Source organism: Rutilus rutilus, assembly GCF_951802725.1.
Source record: "Rutilus rutilus genome assembly, chromosome: 1".
Taxonomy (NCBI): Eukaryota; Metazoa; Chordata; class Actinopteri; order Cypriniformes; family Leuciscidae; genus Rutilus; species Rutilus rutilus.
This window is the reverse complement of record NC_140209.1, coordinates 39578994-39605174: the sequence shown is the minus strand read 5'-3', so window position 1 is coordinate 39605174 and position 26181 is coordinate 39578994. Positions and strand designations below refer to the sequence as shown.

The 26181-nt window shown below is 41.2% G+C and overlaps 1 protein-coding gene across 8 annotated transcripts in view; it reads right to left on the bottom strand.

Annotated features, from left to right (window-relative positions):
- The window catches only part of caskin1 (CASK interacting protein 1), a 113598-nt gene that overhangs the window by 40905 nt on the left and 46512 nt on the right, over nucleotides 1–26181 (bottom strand). For all 8 annotated transcript variants that reach the window (XM_084434389.1, XM_084434391.1, XM_084434386.1 and 5 more), the window contains exon 2: nucleotides 15838–15889. In XM_084434389.1, coding sequence (XP_084290515.1) covers nucleotides 15838–15889 — 52 coding nt within the window. The remainder of the gene's footprint in view (nucleotides 1–15837; nucleotides 15890–26181) is intronic.

The following is a 26181-nucleotide window of genomic DNA, read 5'->3' as shown; positions in this document are numbered from 1 at the left end:
ATGTTCCAGCGAGATCACATTACCTGCTGCTGGTCTGTGCAGTGATCTGCCAAGTGCAGTGATCTCCCTGGGTGCTTCAACACACTGTTGAGTTTTTTTCTCCTCTCTAAAAGAGCTGCACGTGGCACGTTTTTTTTAAAGATGTCTCGTCCGTGTATTTCTGGGTGCGGTAGAAAGGTATTGTCTTCAGACAGGTATGGGCACGATCACTGCCTGGGATGTTTGGGCTTAAATCACGCTCAGGCAGCATTCATGGATGCGTCAAGTTCTTATTGCGGGAACATTACAATCGCAATGTTGCGATCGAGACTCAATGACCTCCGAAGAGGTAGAGTCCCCTCTGCCACACCCCAATCTATCCCCTCCGCGAGAGGGGATACTTTCGCAATCTGTATTGTGAAAAGCGCTATACAAATATACTTGACTTGACTTGACTTGACTTTGGCTGGTGGCCAGGGTGATCTGAGGGTCACGGTGTGGAACAAAGCTCTGACGATTCCTCCTCGGACCACACCCCTCTCTTGCACATTGCAACCCGCGAGATTGCCGGATGAGGTTGCGGACTCGCGGGCCAGTCTTCGGGCGGGCCACGCGTTTCATTCGGTGCTCCAGGGGATGATACTATGTGTATCGCCACATCACAAGGTGGGCTGGATTCTTCTGGAGATGAAGACTCAGCTGTACTGCCTCCTTCGGGTGTGCCAGCATTGCCCAAGTCTGATCCGGTAGTGACTGCCATGCTTTCCCAGGCAGCAGCGAGCATCGGGCTTGAGTGGAACCCTCTACCCTGTCCCGAGCGCTCAAGGCTAGATGATTGGTTTTTCAATACCTCTCTTCCCAGAGGTGCACGAAGAGGTCATGAGGTCCTAGAAGTCTCCTTTGACTACCCGTGATCGTTTAGCGACCTCTTCCGCCTTCTCTACCCTCGATGGGGCGGCGGCTAATGCGTAGCGATGCAGTTGTGCAGTTGTGTCCCCAGAGCGCTTCTACCTGGCCCGGTGATCCAAAGCACCCCTCCAAAGCCTGTAGGTTTTCGTCTACTCTGGTGGCCTATAGAGCTGCGGGGCAGGCTGCCTCCTCACTGCATGCTATGGCCATCCTACAGGTCTACCAGGCCAGGGTGCTCAGAGACATGCACGAGGGTAGGGCTGATCCAGGGCTCATGGAAGAGCTGCGTGCCACCACCGACCTCGCTCTACGGGCGACGAAGGTGACCGCACGCTCCCTGGGTCAGGTGACATGCGTGGTCCAGGAAAGGCACCTGTGGCTTAACCTGGCTGATATGCGGGAGGCTGAGCGAACCCAATCCCTCAACTCCCCCATATCCCAGGCAGGCCTCTTCTGCGGCGCGGTCGAGGTCTTTGCCCAACAGTTCTCGGCCGCCCAGAAGCAGACTGAGGCTATTAGACACATTCTGCCCCGGCGGCCAGCTGCTGCCTCCACCCAGCCGCCGGCTCAGGCGCCTCAGTCAGCTCGCCGCCGAGGGAGCCCTCCTGCAGCTCCCGCCCCTCCTACCCGGCCTCAGCAGCAGCCTTCACCCAGGCCGTGCCGTGGAGGTGGCCGCAGGAAGGCTCGTCCTTCCCTGGCCTCCTCTGTCAGGAGTCAGGACGCGGCATATGACTGTGCCCCCACATCGGGACGCTCCGCCTCCCCTTCACCTCCTTCACCCCGTGGTCGAATCTCTCCTTTCTACGGGCCTAAGTGCCCTTAGAATGAGTTTCCAGGCATGTTGTTATCTCAACAGATGCCTCTGCCATGGGCTGGGGTGCCATGTGCAATAGACATGCTGCCAGGGGCTCCTGTACAGGACCCCAGCTCCTTTGGCATGTCAATTGCCTCAAGTTGCTGGCAGTACGTTTGGCTCTGCATCGTTTTCGAACATTGCTCAAGGACCAACACGTACTAGTCCGTTCAGACAGCACGGCGACAGTAGCGTACATCAACCGACAAGGTGGTCTGTGCTCCCGCCGTATGTCGCAACTCGCCATCTCCTCTTATGGAGTCAGAAGCATCTGAGGTCGCTTCAAGCCATTTACATTCCGGGAGAGCCAGAATGAATCGTGCAGCCAACGAGCTCTCACGATTTCGGCCACATCCCGGGGAATGGAGACTCCATCCCCAGATGGTTCAGCTGATTTGGGAACATAAAGAACAGCATTTACGTGAAATAGAAATCTTTTGTACACTGTAAAACCCAACGTTAAGGTAACTAAAAGCATTTAAGGAACTGATTAGCTTAAACCACTTAAGTTTAAAAACTAATATTTATGAATACTGTGAACTTATTCCATTTGAGTCAACATTATATTAAATTAAACTATAATACTACTTAAATGCTGGAACTTAATTAAATTGCATAAAACCATTATTATCAGAACCTATAAACTCAAATCATTTACTGTACTTGTACTATTGCTAACTGCTAGTACTTGTGTAATTAGCAAAGAGACTACCACTGTGCTGAAGTGTACACCGCCATTGCTTGTTTTTTTTTAAAAGCAACATCTTATGGCTCGTTTCCACTGAGCGGTACGGTACAGTAAAGTACACAATTATTTCCGTTTCCACTGTCAAAAGTTGTGAATGGTACCAAAATGCCGAACCGTACCGTACCATAGGTACCCTTCCATTGGTTCTAAAGGGAGCTAGACTCACTGCAGAACGTTGACAGAGTATCGTCACTTGCATGTGCTACAAGGTGAATGACACCATAAGAAGCGCCATTTTTTAACAGGCAGCTGAAATATAATACTACTGTTTTTGTGTCACGAAATGTAGTTTTAAGAGTTTTTCAGGCGAGAATGTAGTTGTTTAAAGCTCAAATCTGTGGTTTATTTATAAAGATTTATGAAAATTTTATCCAGGTTGTGAGATCCAGGCGATCACCGGGCGCTCGGCGCTCATGTACCCCGCCTGGAACAGCCTTTCCTCGGCTAGTCGTTCTGACGTTTGCCACTGACTCTGACGTCTCTGTAGTGGTTAAACATGAGATATAATTTGTCTTGTGTATATCTAACGGGCGATATTTGGTCTTGTGAATCTATAATTTGTTCCCTGGCCAATCGTTTTGGCTGAGGGCTGAGTGAATTTTCATAACTTTATATATTTAAGCTATTTAACTTTACCGTTGTAAGGTTAGACTAGAGCGCTGACTTTGTATGTTTGACTGAATTGTTTGCTTTATTTCTTATTGTATAGCTTCTTGAACCTTTTACTTATACTTTTATAATGGCTAATATTGATAAAACTGAAATGTAACAAAAAGAGACTGGGTTGAGTTTTGTCATTTTAAATTTTATTACAGTGAAGATGATCACTGTAATGTTGTTTACTGCAACATCTGTTGTTTAGTACAAATGCACATATTGCCTGGACCATATTAAAATATTTAATATTTTTATATTATATTTAAACGAAAAGAGGTAGGGTTGTGTTTTGTATTTTGTTTTGTTATAAATAGGCTAACGTTACATGCAGTGATATAATCAATACGCGTTGCCTGAACCACATTTGTGTGGCTATAATGTTTAAGATTTCTTTAAATGAAAACGAAAAGAGGCAGTGTGGTGTTTTATAACATATTTTGTTTTATTGTTGCCTAAAATATACATACAGAGATAACCGGAGTAGCAGAGCGAGCTGAGTGACGCAGAATTACCGGACTCGCGTCCTCGGGAGTCATTCTCCTGAGTCGGACTTAGCAAGTCCGAACTTTGCGTACTTGCTATTGAGAAACGGTGACAAACACGCCGAGAAGCAAGAACAAAATCTGCTGTATGTCATCCAATGTTGTTTATGTCGCTTTCTTCTTCGCGCGAAAATGACGTCGATCGCTTCTTTCCAGCATAGGCTACACCACGCCTATTAAGTAAGGGTACTGTTGGCAGTGGAAACGCTAGCCGATTCATGGTTTACCGACCCGAACCGTACCGCTCAGTGGAAACGAGCCATTAGGGGTATTCGGTCAATCCTTAACCTACCCACAGGCTATTCTTCACCACAATGGTAACCCCAATAAATCTCTGACATACCAGAAACCCCTTTTAAATTCCAGCATAACAGAACATTAAACATTACTGTCACTTTTGATAAATTCTATGCATCCTTGCTGAACAAATTAATTTCTATCAAAATCTTTTGAACGGCCTACAGTAAATTAATGAGCTTAAATATAGGCCTACTGTTACTGACCTATGCTACTTATCAGACCAATTCAGATATAATTGTTTACCAGAACTCTTGCTCATATGAAAAATATTTAAACTAATGTCATCTTTTAAAAATGAGTTGTATGGCTTCAAAGCAACTCACAGTGTGGCTTTCCCTGAATTGATTTGCTTTGTTATATTGATTGGCTGCAATAACAGGAACCTTTAGTATATTAAAAATCTTAAGATGACGAATTGCATGGGAAAAACTGCATAGTTGCAGTTCATGAAATGAAAAGTCATAATTAACTGATTGGGTTTAGACAGAACAATTAAGACTTTACTAATGCTCACTGAGCGTGGTAATGAATTCAATAAAAGAACAGCATCATTAATCCAGCCATTGAGTCGTAGCTGCACAAGCTGTGTGTTTTGAAAACATCAGCAAGAAGCAGGTTTATAAAGGAGGTCATTTTTGATCCGTAAATGCAGTCCGTATTGCACACTGTTCTCTCAACAAACAAAAAATTTACATTATCTGCTGAGCTAAAGCTGTGTGTTTAATTAGAGAACTCCCATGTGGTAGAAACATAATCATGACATACAGTAATAATGAATCTGGTTTTTTTAAACAAATAAATTCAATGACTTAAAGGACATAAAAATCATAGTTTAAACGTCACCTTTTGCTAGCAAAAGAAATGGACACATGATCTAAAGAAATGGACACTGAACGAATCAATGAACAAATCCGAACGAATCATTTCAGTGAACAAACTCAAAACACACGAATCCTAGAAAGGTGGCGATGTAATTTTCACACCGGTATATAGGGATTTGAATGTGCGCTCTCTTTTCAATTTGCGATCATGCATACTCTGTGTATAGGCCTATAATTTGAGGCATCAGGGAGCCACTTTCAATATGTGCGGGATTGAAATGGCTTTTGAATGTGCGCTCGCTTTTTATATTCACTTTCAATTTCGCGATCACGCATACTCTGTGTTCAGGGTTTGACTATTTTACAAGATATTTGTCAATGATGCTTAGCATCTGTTGTGCACCAAATCCTCCGCCATCGTCTTTTCAGTCATCTCTTCTTACTCTTGTCACGTAATAAGTGAAATCTGACTCCTGCTTCACTGTGCTGCGACTCTGCATCTCATGCTGTATGGAGCAGAGCAGATGCTTTTAAGTTAAAAATTGTAGTGTAGTGTCCATTGTCCAATGGAACTAAATGGTTTTTGCTTCTATAAATCTATTGCCGCGATGAGCAAGTTATGTAATCGGTGTAGCCTACAGCCGAACACGGTAACATCGGTTATACAGTCTATCGCAGCAAGCCTAATCCTATGATGAATCTGTGAGGGAAATTTTACATTTTTAATAAAACAACTAACATCCCTTTTTCTTGCAGGATTAACATTTAATGCTTTTGCAAACTAAATGTCCCCAACACTTGGCCAAATTGTGTCTGGATGTGTGCTTTGACATAGAAAAAAAAGAGGAAACAAAACTAGATGCTGTCTAAATATAACAAAGCTAGACAGTTTTTATGACTTTAACTTTATGACCCTAGCATCAAGCTTTTACCAATGAACAGAGAATTATACATAAGAAGAACCAATCATATTAGAGAAAATAATGTAATGAATTAAGTCTCCTTTGCCGTAACACTTATTCTATAAAAACTGTACTCCTCTGGTCGAGGGGAATTCTCTAAAATTGGTCCGAGATCCTCCCGGACGTGATTAAAGCATATTCAAAGGCATTGTCTGGAGTCTGTCTGGTTACTGCTGCGCAGCAGATCAGTGGAACAGAGACCTTATTCCCAAGCGATAGTGTTCATAGGAGACCAGACACCGTCCGACTCAGCAGACGTCCCCAGTAGATATGCTAGACAATACATTCGTAAGTGTTGTCAGTAGACGTTTTGGGTAAATGTCGCCAGTAGAGGTCCCAGGGTGAATGTTGCCAGATGTCCCAGATGGACTTAAGTCAGCTGCATGGGGGAATTTCTACAACAAATCAAAATCCTCAGCACCAAAACTGAATAAACCCTCAACTTTATATGTATGTTCTGTAGCTGAACACTATCATGTGTGGGCAATTCTAGAATTTCAGTCTTACAGTAGCTTCTTACCTGAAATGAACTGTTGTGCCTGAGAGAAATATGTATTGCTTCAAAAGCGAGGTTCGATTTTTTTTAGGGGGCTGACAGCTAGATTAATCTGAGATTTGTATGTGGGCTGATATGAAAGACGTGGACAAAGCCCCCCTAAACAATGTCTAGGAACCCTATGGTTAGACAGACCTTGAATCCACCTGGAAGAAATGGACAAACAGGTTTGGTATAATCCATAGTCAATTTAAAAGCTGGTATGGTACGTGGCTGAGACAGTTAGACAGAAATGTGTGAGATGCAGCAGGAGAGATGACATGGTAAGATTATCCCGGTGAACACAGCCTCACAGCAGATGGCAGTCGTGCTCCAATGTTTATCAAGCTCATTTCAGATAGAGCTTATCTTAGAATCCAATGAAAGCCTGCTATTTTGCTGTGGCTCTGCTGGGCCTCAACTCTGACCGCAATGAGAGTGTGTATTTGTGTGGCTGTCAGTGCCAATGACCTTCACACTGAGTGCCTGTGGCACCGAGATGCACTGCCTTCACAAATCTGTCACAAATTGTCACAACAAGCCTTTAAATCAAGCCTTAGTGCACGCCCCATCTAAAAGCACCTTTGTTTTTATTGTTCCAGCAGACACCCACCGGAAATGAAGCTCTAGCATAAGTTCTGCCGGGAAGACTCAATTGTTACGTCACTTATTACCTTCTCATCTATCCAATCATATTCCTATACTTATGGTATAAAAGATTGGTACTTAAACACGTCTGAGTTCGCAGATGCTGACGCTTCAATTCACCTCCATCCACCCCACCACCACCAAGATGGGTCTTTCCCTCCATCCTCCCCAACACCACCAGGATGGTCTCTTCCCTCCATCCACCCCACCACCACCAGGATGGTCCCTTCCTATACCTCGCCTACGCCTATGCCTACGCCAAAGAACTTGATTGCTTGTTGGGCTGTTAAGAAATGTTAATTGTTACAGTATTTATTCTCCCGAGTCTTTCTGGTAGAACTTTCTACTACAGGGCTGAGGATCCTTCTTTTAGTATCATGCACCTGACATCCCTCACACTGTGCTTCTGCTGTTTCTCTCATGCTCCCGATCAGGCCCGGTTCCAGAATCAAATCACTAAGGGTGCTTCTGAAATTACTGAGGGTGCTCTAGTAAAGATGTAGGCTAAGCAATGGCTCCACCATAGCAGCATATAGTGAGACATTTAAGGTTATTTACAATTCATCACTTTTACCAATAATTGAAATAGAATTTCATTTTGCAATGAATATTTTTTCTATGAATCTATTAGTCTGCCTTTACATTGCTTTAATGCTTCTCTATTTTAATATGTCATTAATCTGTCCCATGCAGAGTAAATCCAGTATGTATATGTAGATGTCACTTCCAGACTTTGCAGCATGCAATTGGCCATCGGTCCTCTTAGCAGCATGAAAAACAACAGTTTTATTCAATGAATTATATAGGCAATATAAGCATGAAAAGCATGAAAGAGCGCTCACTTTACAATCACTAAAACACTGTCGCTTTGTCAGTTCCTCGCAATCTCACAAAGTTCCATTACAATCAATGAAGCTGCCAAAATGCACATTAAATCTCTTACTTACATCGTCTCTATACTTTGTTTGTTAATTAGATTGTTAATTGGGAGCCTGCATAACTCAGCACTGAATAGCACTGAATCTTGTGTTATGAGTGAGGAGTGGATTCTGAGTAACTTAAAGGGCCCTATCTTGCACCCAGCGCAATTGACTTTGTACACGGACGCATGTATCATTCCTATTTTGCACACGCGCAAAGCGGACTTTTCCCTCCACAGACGCACGTCGGTTAACTAAGAAATACATTTGCGCTCCCCGGGGCGGTTCAGCGCAAAGAGGAGGCGTGTTCCGGCGCAAACGTTCCCTCATGCTATTTTACAGGTTTAGAAAACAATTGCGCCACTGACCGAAATAAAACAGTTTAAAGTCAGTGGCGCGTTGCGCATGTTATTCATATGCTATTTTAAGGGCGCATGCTTGGCCTTAATCAATGTAGCGTGTGCACAACGCGCATACACTTTGATTCTCTCATCTACACACAGACGCAGCAGTTATCATTTTTGCAAATCATACATTATTACGAAAGATAGATAGATAGCTAGATAGCTAGATAGATAGATAGACAGTTTATTATAAAAGCATACATCTAGCTTACACATTTACCCAAATTATCATACGCCTGTTTAACCGAAGTTAATTTGGGTGTGTTTCTCCATCCCCAACGTCCCTGATGACCTCGGCTGTGAAGCGCTCCTCGCGTGCGCCTGGCAAATCCGCCGTTATAATAGGAATCCGCTTTAGAACAAGCGCGCCTGCTCTTAAAGGGAATGTGAGATGTCGCTCTGATTGGTTTATTTCACGTTACGCCCAAACCACACCTATGAATAATGAAGCTACTTCAGACCAACCCCTTTTAGATTTGCGCCAGGCGCAAGAGTCATTTATCCCGCCGGGAAAATAGCAACAGCGCCAAGACCCGCCCACAAAGTTACTTGCGCTTTGCGCTTTGACACTTGCGTTTCAGATCGTTAAAATAGGGCCCAAAAACTTCTAAATCGTTATAGTGTTCAAGAGATCAACAACTATGTCTGTGATTAGCTCCATTGCTTACCATTGCAAAAACACATTGTAAATCTATACATTTGACGTTCTCGCAGCACGAACACAAATATGCAGCGTTCGCCAAATCTATTTCGCCAATATATTATTACAGTATCAACTAAGGATGCGCTTGAGGGTGCTACTCCCGATGCATCTCAAAATGCTCTGAAAAAAACTCTAAAACATGGCAAAATAAAAAATGTGCTTCATCTAAAATTCATTGATTTTATTAAAAAAATTATTTAACATTAGTGAATCACCCTTAATAGGTTACTAGCCTAGAAATCCAGACGCACCCTAGCGGCAGCAAAATGTATTTTTCAGCCAGTGTAGTCTAGCAATTCTCCGTTGACTTTCGAGCTCGAAAAACCAAACTCTAGTCAGGCCAAACACATCGTGTATAGAGTCGGTAATGATTCTCTACACGAAAACCACCCAGAACCCCCTAGCAATTACCTAGTAGCACCCTAGCAACACCTAGAACACTATAAAAACCACTTATCAATGCCATTATCGACCTCAACAAATACTATGGCAACCACCTAAAAATGCCCTAGTGACAACCCAGAACCCCCTAGCAAATGCATATGTAACACCCTAGTAAACACCTACAACACCATTGCAACCACAGAGAAAACGCTAGCAACCGCTTGGCAATGCCATTGTGATGAATCGCCACCATATCTTTAGCCAGGTAACTTGTTATGCCGTCTGTTATTTCGCATTACCTTCATGAAGATTTGTCATAGGGTGTGGCACTTTGAGCAATTGAAGTTTGCTTAGATGTCAGTCAGTGTGTTTATCAGTGAGCTTTTGGCCATGCATTCATCATAGATTTGTCTGTGATACTTCTGCAGGTGTTGATACAGGTTTGTTGTGCTGCCTCGCAAGGTCGACACAGACCAAGTTTAGGTACCAAGTCATCTGCAGGATTTTTCTCTTCTACAAACACACTTTGTTGTGGAGTTGAACCGCTCTCATTTGCACGCATCTTTTCCAAATGACGTTCTTGCCCCCTATTGGTAAACTCTGCGTCAAACATAAAATACTCAGAAAGCAAACTGTCAACGACTACGTGGATGCTTGTTACTATATTTGATAGTCCTCAATCAAAATAATCGCTCTTGCGATTTGAAAACCGCTCCCTTTCAAATTGCTATTTCGGTTTAAAAACGATTAATCTTGCAGCCCAAGTGACCACCCAGAACCCTCAGCAACTGCTTAGCAACACCCTAGAACCCTAGAATACCAAAGCAACCACTTAGCAATGCCCTAGCAACCAGAAATGTCCTAGTTACCACCCAGAACTCTATAGCAATTGCCCTAGCAACACCCCAGTGACCACACCGAACCCCAAAGCAAATGCCTAGTAATACCCTAGCAACTACCTAGCAATGCCCTAGTGACCACCCAGCAATCGCCTAGCAATGCTGGAACACTAGGTTAGGGTTAGGGTTACCACGCTAAGGGTGTCTTCACACTTGGCATGTTTGGTTTGATTAAAACAAACTCTGGTGCGATTGCTCTGTTAGTGCGGTTCATTTTGAGCATGTGTGAACGTTGCCATCCGAAACCTGGAGCAGTTCGAATGAAATACGAAAGCAACACGGACCAAAGACAAGTAAACAAACCAAAAACAGTAAGATGATACCCTAAAAAGGACAGAATTCTCATGCATATCTTTTTTCCTGTCATAGTCGCGATGTTGTCCATCACAATTCGATACAGGCATCAGAACCGCAACTCCTCGCACCAGATCTTCATTTGTGTGTGTGACGGAGGGATTCCTGCGGCTGTTATGACTCCTTTACACATTTTATAAGCTCTTCATGAGTTCTCAACTGATCGAAATGTATTTATATGTAGGCTACGCTCATACAACAGGCAAGTTTAGCCCAGAACACAGCATTGTTTTGGATGTTCAGTAATTTCTGTCTCAAAATAGGCAATAGGTCATAAAAGCCAACCAATCAGGTTGTGAACGTATCCCTATACGTATCCCTATGCCTTTAGGTTCTGTATCTTTTGGTTCGGTGATAAAAATGCCAATCTGAACGCGAAGTGGGCCAGGAATAAATGTTTTTTTGTTTGTTTTTTGGCCCAGACTAAACGAACCAAGCCAACCGAACTACAAGTGTGAACTGTGAATACACGCTAAGACTACCTTTTCTTTATATAACTTAAAGGTCCCATATTGTACACCTTTCTGAAGTTTTATTTTAGGTTTTGATGTCCTTAAGAATATATATTTGCGGTATAAGTACCAAAAACCATCTCAATATATTTTTACAGCTCCTTTCTCAGGAGCTCTGCCAAGAACAGGTCGATTTTGGCCTGTCTACTTAATATTCATGAGCCTCTCTTCTGATTGGCCTGTTGTTTTCTGAGGACGGCCAGGCCAACCACAGGTAACTAGGGTCATGTATGCTGTAGCCTGCTGTGGCTTGGTGATGCTCACAAGTAAGGTAAATAAAACACCTGTAATGATGGTGATAAATTATTTGTTATTAAAGCATAAACATTCACAAACCACTGTTAATTTATCATAAAAGCAAGCATAGGCTACTAAGTGTATGGTTTGGCATGACAGAAATAGCGCAAAGTGCGCTGCCTTAATAATTCCTAAAAAGCTGACATCTCAGTTAATCGCGATATCACAAAGCCCTGTTATTATCAATGAAGCTGACTGCACAATAAATCTTTCATAATGTCAACACTTCGTTTGTTACAATCAGAGGATTTGCCAGCATGCAGAATTCAGCACTGAACAAAAACTCAGTTTTGAGCTATGAGTGGATTCTCTTAAATGCCTCTCATTGGCCATTACGTTCAAGAAATCAACTCATATGTCTGTGATTGGCTACACTGCTCAACGCTGCAAACATGTTATAAATAGAAACTCCTTCTGGCCTGTAAATCGTTATTATTTAGTTTTAGCTATTCTGTGCAACATATGAATAACAATTTATTTGTTTTTAGATATTTTTTTTTTTAGATATTTCTATTTTGCAGGAGTCCCGCGAATCGTTTTATTCCCCCGCAACCCGCACATACACGAGTACCTTATGCCCGCACTCGGCCATCAAATCTCGGAGTGCAGGTCTCTCCATCGACTGAACAGCATTTTCTCTACATGTTTCCGTGTTGTTGTTGCTCAGCAACGATGTTGTCTGGGGTTGGGCAAAAGGATGGAGGGATGGTTGGCAGTGCTCGGGGTGGTGACTGAGTGGTTCTGACATCACATTTATACGGAAGTCACAACGGCTTGTGAAAAGGCACAGCTACTTTATGCAGGCTGTGTGCATTTGTCTGTGGATTGACTGTTTTGAAACATATATGGTAGTTATATAGCCCCTAGACCTCTGTTATCATGAAAATTTTCATTTTTGACAATATGGGACCTTTACATTTTAGACATTGTAGATGTACCCTCATCAATCACATGGTGCGAGATGCTCGCAGGGGAAGGTGATGTTGTTGTCTGGCTGTCATTTCAAGGCTAGATGGACCACAGCCCATATGGGCAGATTAACCTCAGACAAGAGAGTCTAGCCTGCACTCCATTTTCTCACTGCAGCTGTATTCTCCACTCAGCAGACAACATAATTTTATCTTTGTGTAGAAAGCAATAGTCTATGGAGAAGGAATTAATGTGCAAGTCATTTATCTTACTGATTCAAATGTGAGCTCGGCCTGAGCAAGGCTGCATGTGTAAATACACACCGTGTGTGAGGATTCAGGCTGCACAGAAGTATCCGTCGGTTTAGAGTTACAGCTTTCATTTCCTTAAAACCCATGAAGCGGAGCTGTGATGATGAATGCCGCCATTGTTCAATGACAGTGATCAATAGAAGAGATTTTTTAATTATTCTGCTGGTTTCACAGCTTGACAGATTACGGCAAAATAAAACAGGCTTTGATCTTTGGATCTCTGGGCTTAAAGCAGATATGTATTTTGGATCATTTGAGATAGTGGTTGTGTTGTTTTGTTAGATAATGTTTGTGTATTTTCAGCCTGACTGCATATGTGTGAGAGTGTGCGTCAGTGTGTGTTTCCCTGTCCGCCTGCGCATGTGAAAATCTGTGAGTGTTTGTGGCTGCCTGCCCATCCACTGTGTGCACGATTGTGTTTTAATGTGAGGTGCAAATTCTGTGAAATTCTTCGTGCTCCATACCACCACCGTTACTGGCTGAAGAATAGACTGTGCTCCACTGACTACAGACACACACAAAAAAAGGCTAGGGAGCTACCCAGCAAACACAGAACGTTGGCACAACGTAGCCAACCTTCTAACAACGTTTTAACAACATGGCCAAAAGGTTGCTATAACTACGTTGTGTGGTGAAGGTTGTTACAGCGTTGTCACAATGTTGACATTAAACCACCGTTCAGGGCCATTGCTTAAGGTTGTGCCTAGGGTGTCTTGACAACCACTGGACTACATAATGTACTCGTCACTGCCCTGAAGCGGGAAAATCAGCCTTTTAAATTCCAACCACATGTTGGGCTCATTGTGTTCTCATTCATCATCGAGCAAGGATACGTGAGTATTGCGTTTAGCCTACCTCAGCTATCAAACACAACCTACAACTTTAATTTCTAATGTGATTAATGTAGCATCGCTCAGGCACTGTTTAGTTTTTCGTTTGATTTTTCCGCTATTTAGTCTCATTCGTTTCATTGCTCCTCTGGATTTGTGGATGTTTCCCCGGTGACACCTGCTTTCGGCTACTGTCCGCCATACAGACCCGGTTTTGTTCATTAAATGTTCTGATCTGCCTTTGCTTTTTATGTTTTATTTATTATACTTAAAATAAATTTGTATATTCGTTTTTTTCTTTTTTTTTCTTTTTTCACAAATGTATGACTTTTGGAAGTGCAATTTGATTATATGCAGTTTTAATAAAGTTGAATTAACGAAACCTTCTGTCATTTTTACTCTTCAAAGTGTAGGCTACACTTGCAGGTGTTGATAGCCTCATTAAATAATAATATAGATAAACAATAAACGATAAAAAGTATATAATTATCTAACAAAATACACGACACCATATACAAATATTGTCAGAACGTCGTCTCTCAGTTGCTGAATGTCGCGCAACAACGTTGCTACAGCCCTGTCACGTCTTACAATTCTACGTTGTTACAATGTTGCGAGCACGTAGACGGCGACGTTGCCATATCAGAAATGCAACGTGCCAGAGACGTTGCCACAACGTAAATGTGTTTGCTGGGTACTGGCTCCTTAAAATGCAAGTTTTAGGAGCCAGATGCATTTTTTAGTTGACAAATTACGGTATCGCTAGATGAAGATGGTTGTTCAGTCAATTAAAAATTTATTAACACCTCTGAATGATTCTCTGTCCGAATCAAATGGCTAACACATGACTGGATCATTAAAAAGAATCAGTTCATAAGTCATTTGTTCCTGATTTGCACTGTTTTCATTGTTTTGTAACAAGATGATATCTGATGATACCACAGAGAATCTGTTAAAACCTTGGTTCCACTGTTTGGCTCCACATTAGTATTGAATCCCTATTTGTTATTCCATTGTTTTATTCAGCTGCGTCAACAGAAATATTTGACCATGCAGCACTAGAAACATTGGTGCTTTAATCCAGGTCTCTTTCTGCCCTGTGCCAAACCACAAACCACCTTTTGCATTATGTCTCAACACAGTGTCTTCTTTTCAGTCATGCTGTACTCAGGTAAAACTATAGAAGAGTGCATGGTTGTCTTTATACAACATCCGGAAAAATATTCTACAGGAGCCCCTTACGGAACAAAAATATATTTCCCATATATGAATGATCAATATATTCAATAATCATGCTGTCTAATCAGCATCTTGATATGCCACACCTGTGAGGTGGATGGATTATCTCGGCAAAGGAGAAGTGCTCACTAACACAGATTTAGACAGATTTGTGAACAATATTTGAGAGAAATAGGCCTTTTGTGTACATAGTAAAACATGAAAAATGGGGGCAAAAACGAAAGTGTTGCGTTTATAATTTTGTTCAGTGTATGTAGGTATGTATGTTTTTAAATATATAAATATTCTATATTCATTAATATAAAGCCATACATGGTCAAAGCATATATTGCAGTATATTAAAAAATATAAGCACTAGTTTCCCATATATAGAAATGTATTATGTAATATATCGCATTATATTTTGCAGTATATTCCCATATATTTTTGTTCCGTAAGTGGCAGCCCAACAAAAGTCTGATTCATCTCACTATGACGTTAGCACAAATAACACACTGCCACAAATAACACAATGCTCTCTGCCTCTGAAACAAACTGGATAAAACTAATCAAACATCAAGTGCGGCTGAAAGAATTATTGAATGTGGCAGAACCAATTTGGATGAGAGCAAATATTCTCTCATAATCTAGTTAGACTTTATCAGCAATCAGCAATGTACAGTTCCAAAGAGTATTTGGACGCTTAAGCCACATTTAAAAGGTATAGCACAAAATACTGGGCTATCACCATCTGTGGTTGAAACATATAAAGACTTCATTTTCATTTTTTGTGGACATTTCCTGCCAAATCAGATCCAACAGCTCTGAATATAAAACGTTATTGAAGGCTTACTGTAAAGCAATAACACATTTTTATTTACTAGTATTTTATTTATTTCTAACTAAAGATTAAATGAAAAATCTTCTATAGTGTACCTTTTAAAACATTGTTACAAGTACATTTGAGATGTGTATCTGTCCCCAGTCAGTGGGAAAGAGACTTGAATAAAAGTTTTTCTAAACCAACAAGTGCACATAAGCTCTGGCAGATCCCGAGGATATTTGGCAGTCAGACAGGAACGATCATGTTTACAAGAGTCTACCACATGGAGCCATATAAAGTCCTTATATGTCCCACTCACCCATCAGTGTCCTGGAAGTTGACGTTCACCCTCTTGGCAGAGCCCAGCAACTCTAAAGAAAAAAGAGAGGGAAAGAGGGATAAGTATGTTTAAAAAGCAACAATAGTAATCTGTGGGAGTAAGGACATTTCACAGCAGGTTCTATGATACTAGGGATTTATATACAGTTTTCGTAGCAAAAAATAGCAACATTTGCAAAGATGAGTGTTGGAGACCAGTGCATCTAATTTAAGGCTTGAATTTCCTATTTGCATTGGAAACTTCTCTATTTTAGGATTGTCATTTTGAGGGCATGTGTGTAAGTGAGCAACTTTGAGTACACACTAGATTAGAATACTGAGTGTATACAAGAGCTGCATGACCAGCAGTGAAAATAACACACTCTGTACCTAAAACTCTGCACTGCATTACAACTGAAAACGCCTTAAGATAGAAACTATGATTATTTTTTGGTCCATAATCAATTATTGAAATGTATACTTTTACATAAACATCACATAATCTTCATAGTTTGGCTGTACTAATTAGAGAGAAGGAACAACAGGATAATCATTATTCTCAGCTGTGTGGGCCAGAACTATTGTTTAGTACTGTCAGTTACCCATGCATCCTTGTCACACAAAGAAACTGTCATTTGAGGTTATACACCATGACCATTTTTAGTTTGCATTCAAATAGACCTGCATACAAGTGGAACTGTCCTGTTTCCCAGTAGACATGGGGAAGGATGCTATGCCTGTCTATAGGGGCCGTTCACTACATCACTTCCCCTAACAGCAGCACAGCCATTAAGAGACTCTGTGGAGGACTGAATACTGGTGTCGCATTTTATTCCATCCATAAATCCCATATGCTTCACTCACAGCGCCACCAAGGGACCAGGATGCAGGTTTAAAGGGATACTCCACTTTTTTCGGAAATATGCTCATTTTACAACTCCCCCAGAGTTAAACAGATGAGTTTTACCGTTTTAGAATCCATTCAGCCGAACTCCGGGTCTGACGGTACCACTTTTAGCATAGCTTAGCATAGATCATTGATTCTGATGAGTCCAGTAGCATTTCTTTCAAAATGACCAAAGAGTTTCAATATTTTTCCTATTTAAAACTTGACTCTTCTGTAGTTAAACCGTGTACTAAGATCGACGGAAAATGAAAAGTTGCGATTTTCTAAGCCTATATGGCTAGGAACTACTCTCATTCCGGCGTAATAATCAAGGAACTGTGCGGCTGTACCATGGGTGCAGCAGGCGTAATGATATGACGCAGCGCCTGAAAATAGTCCCCAGCTCGGTAACTTCTTCCAACGTGACCGGGACTAAGTTTGTCTAACCTATTAGACCTATTTTCAGGCGCTGCGTCATATCATTACGCCTGCTGCACTCATGGTACAGCCGCACAGTTCCTTGATTATTACGCCGGAATGAGAGTAGTTCCTAGTCATATAGGCTTAGAAAATCGCAACTTTTCATTTTCCGTCGATCTTAGTACACGGTTTAACTACAGAAGAGTCAAGTTTTAAATAGGAAAAATATTGAAACTCTTTGGTCATTTTGAAAGAAATGCTACTGGACTCATCAGAATCAATGATCTGTGCTAAGCTATGCTAAAAGTGGTACCGTCAGACCCGGAGTTCGGCTGAATGGATTCTAAAACAGTAAAACTCAACTGTTTAACTCTGGGGGAGATGTAAAATGAGCATATTTCCGAAAAAAGTGGAGTATCCATTTAAAGGAAGAATTCAGTCACCTCGTGCCTTGGTGCTCAAATGCAGTGTCTATGAGACTGAATCAGACACAAATAAATCCCCATTTGTACACTATTTTTGTTTCAATTTGAAAATGAGTGTTAAAACAGTGTTAACAATTAGTCTAAATGAGTTTTTTCAAAGATTAATTTTAAGCGAGATTTAGATGACAGTTAAGGTAATCTAATTGTAAAAATAGGGCAAATGCGCACAACTAAATATCTAATTTTGGCCAATAGATATTCAATATCAACAGATAAATAAAAAAACTCCAATAATCAGTACTATGAAATGAATATACTGTATGTTTCCTCCAGGTGCTCCAGTTTCCCCGCACACTCTAAAGACATCCAGCACAGGTCATTCGTAGACACCAAATTTTCCATAGGTGTGAATGTGAGTGTAAATGTGTGTGTGTGTAAGCCCTGCCTGTGGCCCAAGAAGCTGGATTAGGCTCTAGCCCCCCGCGACCCTATAAGAATAAAGCGATAATGGATGGATATATTATGAATCCGTAGTACTCCAATCCCAACTTGTGCAGATAGACAAGTATCAGGCCACAAAAAGTACTCTCAAAACCTTCTTTCAAATTACTCAACACAGCAACAATGGCATGTATTTGAGAGAGGTTCTGTTTGATCAACCAATGGTAAACAGGAGGAATGTTCACAGTCTCTATTCATCCAGACGTTTTGAAGCCTGTGGCTTTGGCGTGTTTGAGATTTCACCGATTTAACTGGTCTATAGGTGATAAAATCTTTAACACCTGGTAAAAGGGCTTCTATTTGGCCTAAAATATGAGCGGTGGAATTTGGAAGCAGATCAGAATATGCCAGATGAGGTCCGTATTCCATCTGGAGTTGAGCTGCTCGCAGCCATCTACATCAGTCAGCCTGAATACAGGGCTGTTGTCAAACAGCTGCAGCTCAATGTGACAGAGAACATCTGTGTGTCTTTTTCTGCTCTGTCTTTAACTCTTTCACCTCTCGGGCCTGGCCTGATGTGTCCAAACAGAGCAGAGTGGGGACTGATATTAAATAAAACACAGGGATGGAGTAAGTCCCCAGTAAATGACTGCCTGTGTTTATGAGGAAACAAGTGTGCTTCTATTTCAAGATACAAAGGTTACAGAGGAGAATATCTATCTACAGTGAGCTGCTGCTTTTATGCTCTTGCTCTCGGATGGACTGTTTATCAACCGTTTGGCCTCTGAAACAAGATCCTTTAGATGAAAGGTACTGTACAGTATGTTAGCACTAATCCCAATAATGGCAATGTGAAAAGTGCAGACGTACGGATTCTACTTGGAGACTCTATTTTCACATCTTTTATTAATTATTCAGTTGCTTACATCAATAGAATGACCTGTTACTGATTTTGTTTTTAAATTGTGGGAAATAGTGGTTTATGTTTAGACTGGGTAAACCCGGCGATTTGATTTCGCCCTGCAGCTCAGGCTGGAAACCTGTACATTCTTCTATCCTGTTTGCGTTACAAATCTGCGGGGTCCAATCACAAACTGGCTTATCCACCTGGCGCGCTATTGGCGGGTTTAATCCAATCCAATTCCTTTTAACCTCTAGACGATGCTCAATGGCCTCTTTAGTTTAGCAAACAAATCGCTCGAGTGGGTGTAAATACCACTCACTTTCATGTTTGTTTGTTTTTTGCAGAACCTGCAAAAATCGCTCGATGCCATTGCTGCTTCTGCAAACCGCTGATCAATGCTCCAAACCAACACGGTTGTTGACACGTTTTCTGCCTGGTGTTTTCGCGTCGCTGATTGGTTGAAGGACTAACCAATTGCGTACAGAGTCTTTTGAACTATGCCTGTTGATCACGCCTCTTGTGCAGGAGAAAATATAGAGCAGACTCCCCAGACTAATGTTCAATCTTAAAAGATTGAGCTTGGTCTGGTGATAGCCAGACTTGCTTAGCCTGGTAATACCAAACTCTGCTACTTCGCTTTGCTTCGTAGACAGAGTCTGGCATGGCATAATTGAAAAGCGTTTTCTTTCTCGCGGGGAGGCGCTTGTCTGAAGTTTAAAATCATTGGTTCCCGTAAGCCAATCGCATAACGTTTGGTTATGGCGTGTGTTATGCGCATGCTCAGCCGCATCTAACTTCCACTGTAAACACATGTAGTATGATGCGAAAACAAAACCATCGAGCGAAATACCGGAGTGAACATGGCTGTGAACGACTTTTGCAGATTATGTGAAGTAAATCTACGCATCCACGGTACAATCAGTGTCTACGTCACGGCTCTCAGCCCGCCCTCTGTTCGTTGATTGGCCGGCTGTTTTCAGGCCGGAGGAAAACGGAAAGCTATTACGCTGTCTCAGACTGAGTACAGAAGCGAAATTAAATTGAGCGGAAGTAAGAAGTCTGATGTAGTCAGGCTAAGACTTGCTGCCTTTGAGTGAAAAAAAGAATTCAGTAGGCCTATAAACCAAATATATATGGTAAGATTTTGATGTTTCTGAAAGAAGTTATCTTATACTTACCAAGGCTGCATTTATTTGATTAAAAGTAAAGTAAAACCAGTAATGTTGTGAAATATTATTACATTTTAAAATGTATTTACGGATACATACATGATGATAAGGAAGATTGAGACTGATGTTCCAATTGTCTTCCATTAATAAAGAGCAACAATAGTAAATTGAAAATGAAATGAAAATTAAACCATTCTTCAGCTGCATAAGCAATACAATAATAAACATCAGCCTTAGCTTCAATGCACATAATAATTAGGTAAACTCAGCCTAACTTCTCTCAGGGTTGTTTTGATACTTCCTTCAGATCTTTTTATAGTGCCCACAGTTCCCCCGCTGAATAGTCTGGTCACCAAAACTGAAAACAAAAGATTACATCACACTGACACACTCAAAGACAGAACTAGGTTGCTTTGTTGTATGAAAACATTTAGAGGTACAAATATGAGCCAGGAGATGTTCGCTCTGAGGACAAGAGGAGGAGTTTTGCCTCTTTGTAAAAATTAATGAGCCCACAACAAATAGGTCTCATTAAAAAACTCAGCATTTACTATTATAGTCTACAAGAAGTAAACAACAGCTGTCAAGCCAGAATACATTCCCCCCAAATGACAACAGCGCTCTCACACCTGAAATGACCTGAACTGAATGAAGTTTCCAGCCGAAGCACACGGGAGACAGATTGACTGCCTTTTGACTGAGGAGAAATGTCTCCTCCTAAAGGACTACGACATGACATCCATTGTTGCTTTGTGCTAAAATATTGGAGTGGATAAAAGAGACAGAAGCTCTAACGGAAAAATCAAAGAGTTGACTACAGGACTAGAGACAGCAACAAGGGGAGAAACAGCGAATGCTGCCCGGCCACGATTGATTCTGCATATCCGCTGTTTCCAGACAGAAGAATGTTATGAGATGTAGTGGAAAAGGTTCTCTGTGACTCATCTTTCTCTGCAGGCCATCCGAAGTTGGACTAGTGTAGTGTACTTGGTGATGCACAAAAGACAGGGTGAGGGGTCATTACAAAACCTCTGAACAACAGATGAGGCCCTGAGCATTTCAGAGACAAGCTGGAGTGGTGATGAGTCAAAGGCATTGAAAGTTCTGGATGCCAGATGAAGAACAGTAAGGAAATGTGTTCCAGCAAGAATACATCTTATAGCCTAGATCTGCAGCTGTGCTCTTTAATCTGAAATAGACAGTGAAAACGCCTGAAACTTTCCTGGAACATAAAAAGAAGTACTGTGATTATGCTGCCAAAACTCTACTCTACTAGGCCGTCTGACTAGTAGTACTGTGCCATAGAAATTTCCAGTTTTCCAGTTGAGTTTCACTTACAAAAAGGTAGGCTAGTATTTTCAGGGATGGGTTTACTCTAACATTAGGTAAAAAAAGAAGATATGACAACATGCAAAAAAAACATGAACAGCGTTGGAGACTGAAACGGAAGAGAAGAAGTTGTTTTTGTTTTGTTTTTTGCACACAAAAAAAGTATCGTGGTTGCTTCATAACATTAAGGTTGAACCACTGTAGTCACATGGACTATTTTAAGTTCTTTAGCACCTTTCTGGTAGCCTAGAAATCTAGACGCAACCCAGCGGCAGCAAAATTTATTTTGCAGCCAGTGTAGTCTAGCAACTCTCCGTTGACTTTCGAGCTGGAAAAACCAAACTCTAGTCAGGCCAATCAAATCGTGTATAGAGTCGGTGGGCGGGCTTAACATAATGACGACAGAGTTGTGACGGTTCCGTGTGAATTCCCTGCTACTTGAAAACAAAGAAGAGCTGCTGCTGGCGAACAGCTAGGCTTTGGCCGCGACTCTGGAGGACTTGGAGTTAAGCTTTTCTTTGAGAAAAGAACAAAGAACGGCACTTAAGTGTTCGTAGTTTTGCTGACCAGATGCGGCAAAAGTTTAATCTACTAGCTCTGCTGGTGGGAAACCGCTCTGGTTGGTTGTAGTGCTATCCTATTGCGTGCAGAAGGAATTTGAAAGACAACCGTTTATCCCGCCCCTCGGATTGAGCCGTGCCAATGGTGAGTTTCCAGACCTAACATCTTGATGTAGGTCTGGCTTGCCAGGCTACCTTTCTGGGCCTTGAAAGCTGCAATTACATTGCTGTCTATGGGGCGTCAGAAAGTTCACAGATTTACTAAAAAATATCTTAATTTGTGTTTTGAAGATGAACAAAGGTCTTACGGGTTTGGAACGACATGTGGGTGAGTGATTAATTACAGAATTTTCATTTTTTCATTCATTAATGCATTACTTTCATTCATTTTAATTAAACAGAAATCTTACTGACCCCAAACTTTTGGACAGCAGTGTAAAAGTAAATTATTTAATTAACAAAAATAAAAGGATACAATGCATTGTTTTGTCTATAATATGACACTTAATATTTCACTGAAATCTTGACCTTATATTTTAGGAAGGGGTGCCCTTGACTACAGAATATGCAATAGTATTTAAATTGTATTTTAAGATGTGTGAAAGAACACCATGGCATTACCATCATGTTAGGATCCAAAAATACAACAATATTACCACGGTACCATGCCAAAAGAACAATTGGTAATTTTTTTTGTAAAGATTGTAGTTTAACAATAGAAAGGCTCTATCAACAGCAATGGTTAAAGCTCAGAATTTTCAACTGTATCAAGAGGATTAACTAAGGCTTAAATTTGACAGACCAAGTTTACAAACAAAAGAACAGTACACACGACCCATACACTGTGACAAATTGTATGTACGGTAGCCATGTGCTTGAGGAAATATTGTGACACATCTGGAATAACTTTGGAAGTCACCCACAACAGTGACTCACAGCTGGGTCTCATGAATAAATGTTATGTATGCAAAAATGACTTCAAAGACTGCAAACACTATTTTTATGCACAGTTCGGGATTTATAAAAATGCTAGCTGGACCTAACGGCCTGAAATATAATTTGGTGTAACAATAAATCATGTGAGGCAATCAACTGTGAGGCAATATTTTACAATAATTTTGACAGCTTTAGGGTATAGCCTAAAAAAATGCAACAAAGTACAAAAAAGGAATTGGAATGTTTTTTGGACGAGGTGTCATTACATGGTACTTACTGAAGTGCTATTTTAATGTTTTATTTTTCAAAATTTGTATATTTTAAATCAACTTGTTGCTTATAACATGTCTTTAGGCACGCAACATGCGTCAACCATCTTCCCACACTTGTAACGAGAAGCACTTAAGAACTGGCTGTTGTCAACAAATGAGAAGCTTTAAGGGCTTGCTGTGGTATTCGCCAAAATAAAAGCTTGATTCTTTAACTTTTGAAAATGAAGAAATTAAGACAGCAAAATCAGCACTGTAAAATCAACTATATAAATCAAAACTGACTAATGTTACTGAATGAAATGTCGACCCAGGATGAGCTACAGGACTGTGAAGCTTTGGGGGTGTTGATGGACTCGATCTACTCCATCTTTGTTTTGATCATCATTCTGAATCCCATCCAGACGTAACTGTTAGCCTTTGACAAAAACAAGATTTTTTTCTAAATGTTGCTTTTTTTTATTAAGTGGAGGATTTTCCCGAATTTTAGAAAAGAACCGCCCTCTCCACTTTTTGAAAAAACGCACATGTGCAACACTCTACCTGCTCCCGAGAGGGAACGCCTATTAAACGTGTGCACGAGAGAGCATGCACGAGCCTAGTTCTCCTCGTGCACGCTCTGTTTACAAGTTGCTGTCGGTGCGTGACTTGTGCCAGGGCTAGCATCGCTAATCATAGCTTACATTAACTTTTACTAGCAGTGATTTTAAATGGATTTCTCCAAATAGCATGCCAAACTTTACCTGTCGAGTAGAAACTTCGCGACTGAGGCATCAGTGGGAAGCCCAACTTGTGCTTTTAGCGCACGCCAGCGTGTGAAATATTCTCCCAAAAACACTCTGGTCTTGTTTCTTTCTTCAGAGGCCTTTCTCTTCTTGTCATACAATTCGTAGACACTTTTTCTCTTGCGACCCTCAGACATTTTGAAAAAAACCCGGTGAGAACGGGCGAGCTTCAATGAATGGCTGAAACCGTAGCTCACCACCATAGACAGTATATAAACGGCTCACCACACACATACACCCGAAAGTGCGCACGCGCAGAAAGCGAAAACTACCTAGGGACGACCACGTACGACGGCCTTACGTAAACATATCACCAGAATGATTGACAACTAGGAGGACCAATAGTCTTGATGATCCACCCGGAAAAAGAAAATCCTCCACTATACCTTTAAACCTACTTACATTCAAGTGTTGATAAAAAAGGAATGCATGAAGCTAGAATAAAACGTTTTTTGTTCGTTTGTTTGTTTAAAAGCAGAGGGTCTGTTCTTTCTTTTGACATATTGCATGTTTAGATATTCATACAACAAAATATCCTGGGGGTCATGAAACTTGTTAAAATGATCTAAGATGCTGGCAGTGGCTGGCAGCTTTTTTTAAAAATGCTGACGGGGAAAGAGTTAAATAAAAAAAATTACATTTCCCCAAAACGTAACAGCAGTAAAACAAAAACAGCAGTATATTTCTGCAAGACAGTGGTTGCTTAGAAAGATGTCTAACTTTGTAAGCATAAACAAAAGCACTTTAAAATCTTTCAGTGAAAAAAGAGGCTGATTATAAAGCTGCATTTGCATTGGGTTGCCAGCATTGATTGATGTCTTCGGGGTTGAGGAAAATGGCCTACTGGGAAAGCAAACAATAGCTAAGCTAAACTTAGCAACAACTCTCTTTCATATCCCATTTCACATCCAAACCTTAGTTTTATCCACCATTTACATCATTTAGCATCAAAGCTCATTTCTCGGTGTCAAGCTCTCAGCTTGTTATAGTAGCAGCAGGAAAATGTCCACACCTCCAGAGTCGTTACTTTGGGGTTTTCCCAGAATGCACACAATGAGACCCCTTCATCCGATCTGACTGCTGAGGTCTGTGCTTCACACTACAGCACACATAAGCAGTCTAATAAAGACATTTTTGCTCCCGGTGTGAGCTCCACGACACACATCTTTACACACAGGGACCCGCGGTGCGAACACAACACACTCCACTGTTCATTCATAAGGAGGACAGAGTGAATGAGAAAGACGGAAAGGAAAGCGTCCTCTGAGAGGTGCTCTTCCTACAATCCAATCACCCAAATGCTGACAGCGGATCAAAGAGATCAGAAGACAGGCAGAGAGAGCACAGACTCCAGCCCAGGGAGGGAATGGCTCCAAGTGTCCAAGTAGTTCCCGTTTCAAGCTCGTGAACTGGCCTGATTGCGATCACCCTCGATGGCCATTTCAAACAGAACTGGGGCAAAACCAAACCTCATATCGGGGTTTTGGTGCCGGCAGGGCTGGCAGGTGGCTAATAGTAACGTTTGAGTCTCCATGGTGCTGGCAGAGCGGATGGAAAGTGATTAGTTAAAGCTTGGCCCCGTTCCTTTGCTTTGCCTCTTCTCTTGGCTAGTGTTGGTGGGGTGGCTCTTCCATGTTCTGGACTGCTCCCCAGCCTCGCTCCACTATTTCCCAGTCTCAGACACACTTTACACACACACACACACACTATCTACACATACTTTTAACCATACTTTTTAACACGGCTATCACTGTAGTGAACCCTGAAACATTGTTAAAAGGGGGGATATTGTGTATTTTGGATGTGCAAGTAATGGTATCCCAACCTAGTCTAACCAAAGGGTCAAAGTTTAGCTGGTTAGAATGGCCTTGTCACCCTTTGCTGGTACATGCTGTAACTACATCATCTGATTTAAAAAAGGTTTCATTCAAAAGAATTTTCAAAAGTAGCAGTTTATTCTGACAATACACAGTGGGAAAAAAATATGTATTTGCATTATATGTATAAGTTGGGGGGGGGGGGGTCAGTATTTTTTTTTTAACCAATTAAAATGCTTATTCAGAAAGTAAACATTAAATTGATCAAAACTGGCATCAAAAAATTGATCAAAAATTTGATCACAGGAATAAATTACAGTTTCAAATATATTAGCATAGAACACAGTTATTTTAAACTGTAATAATATTTTATAACATGACCATTTTTACTGTATTTTGATCAA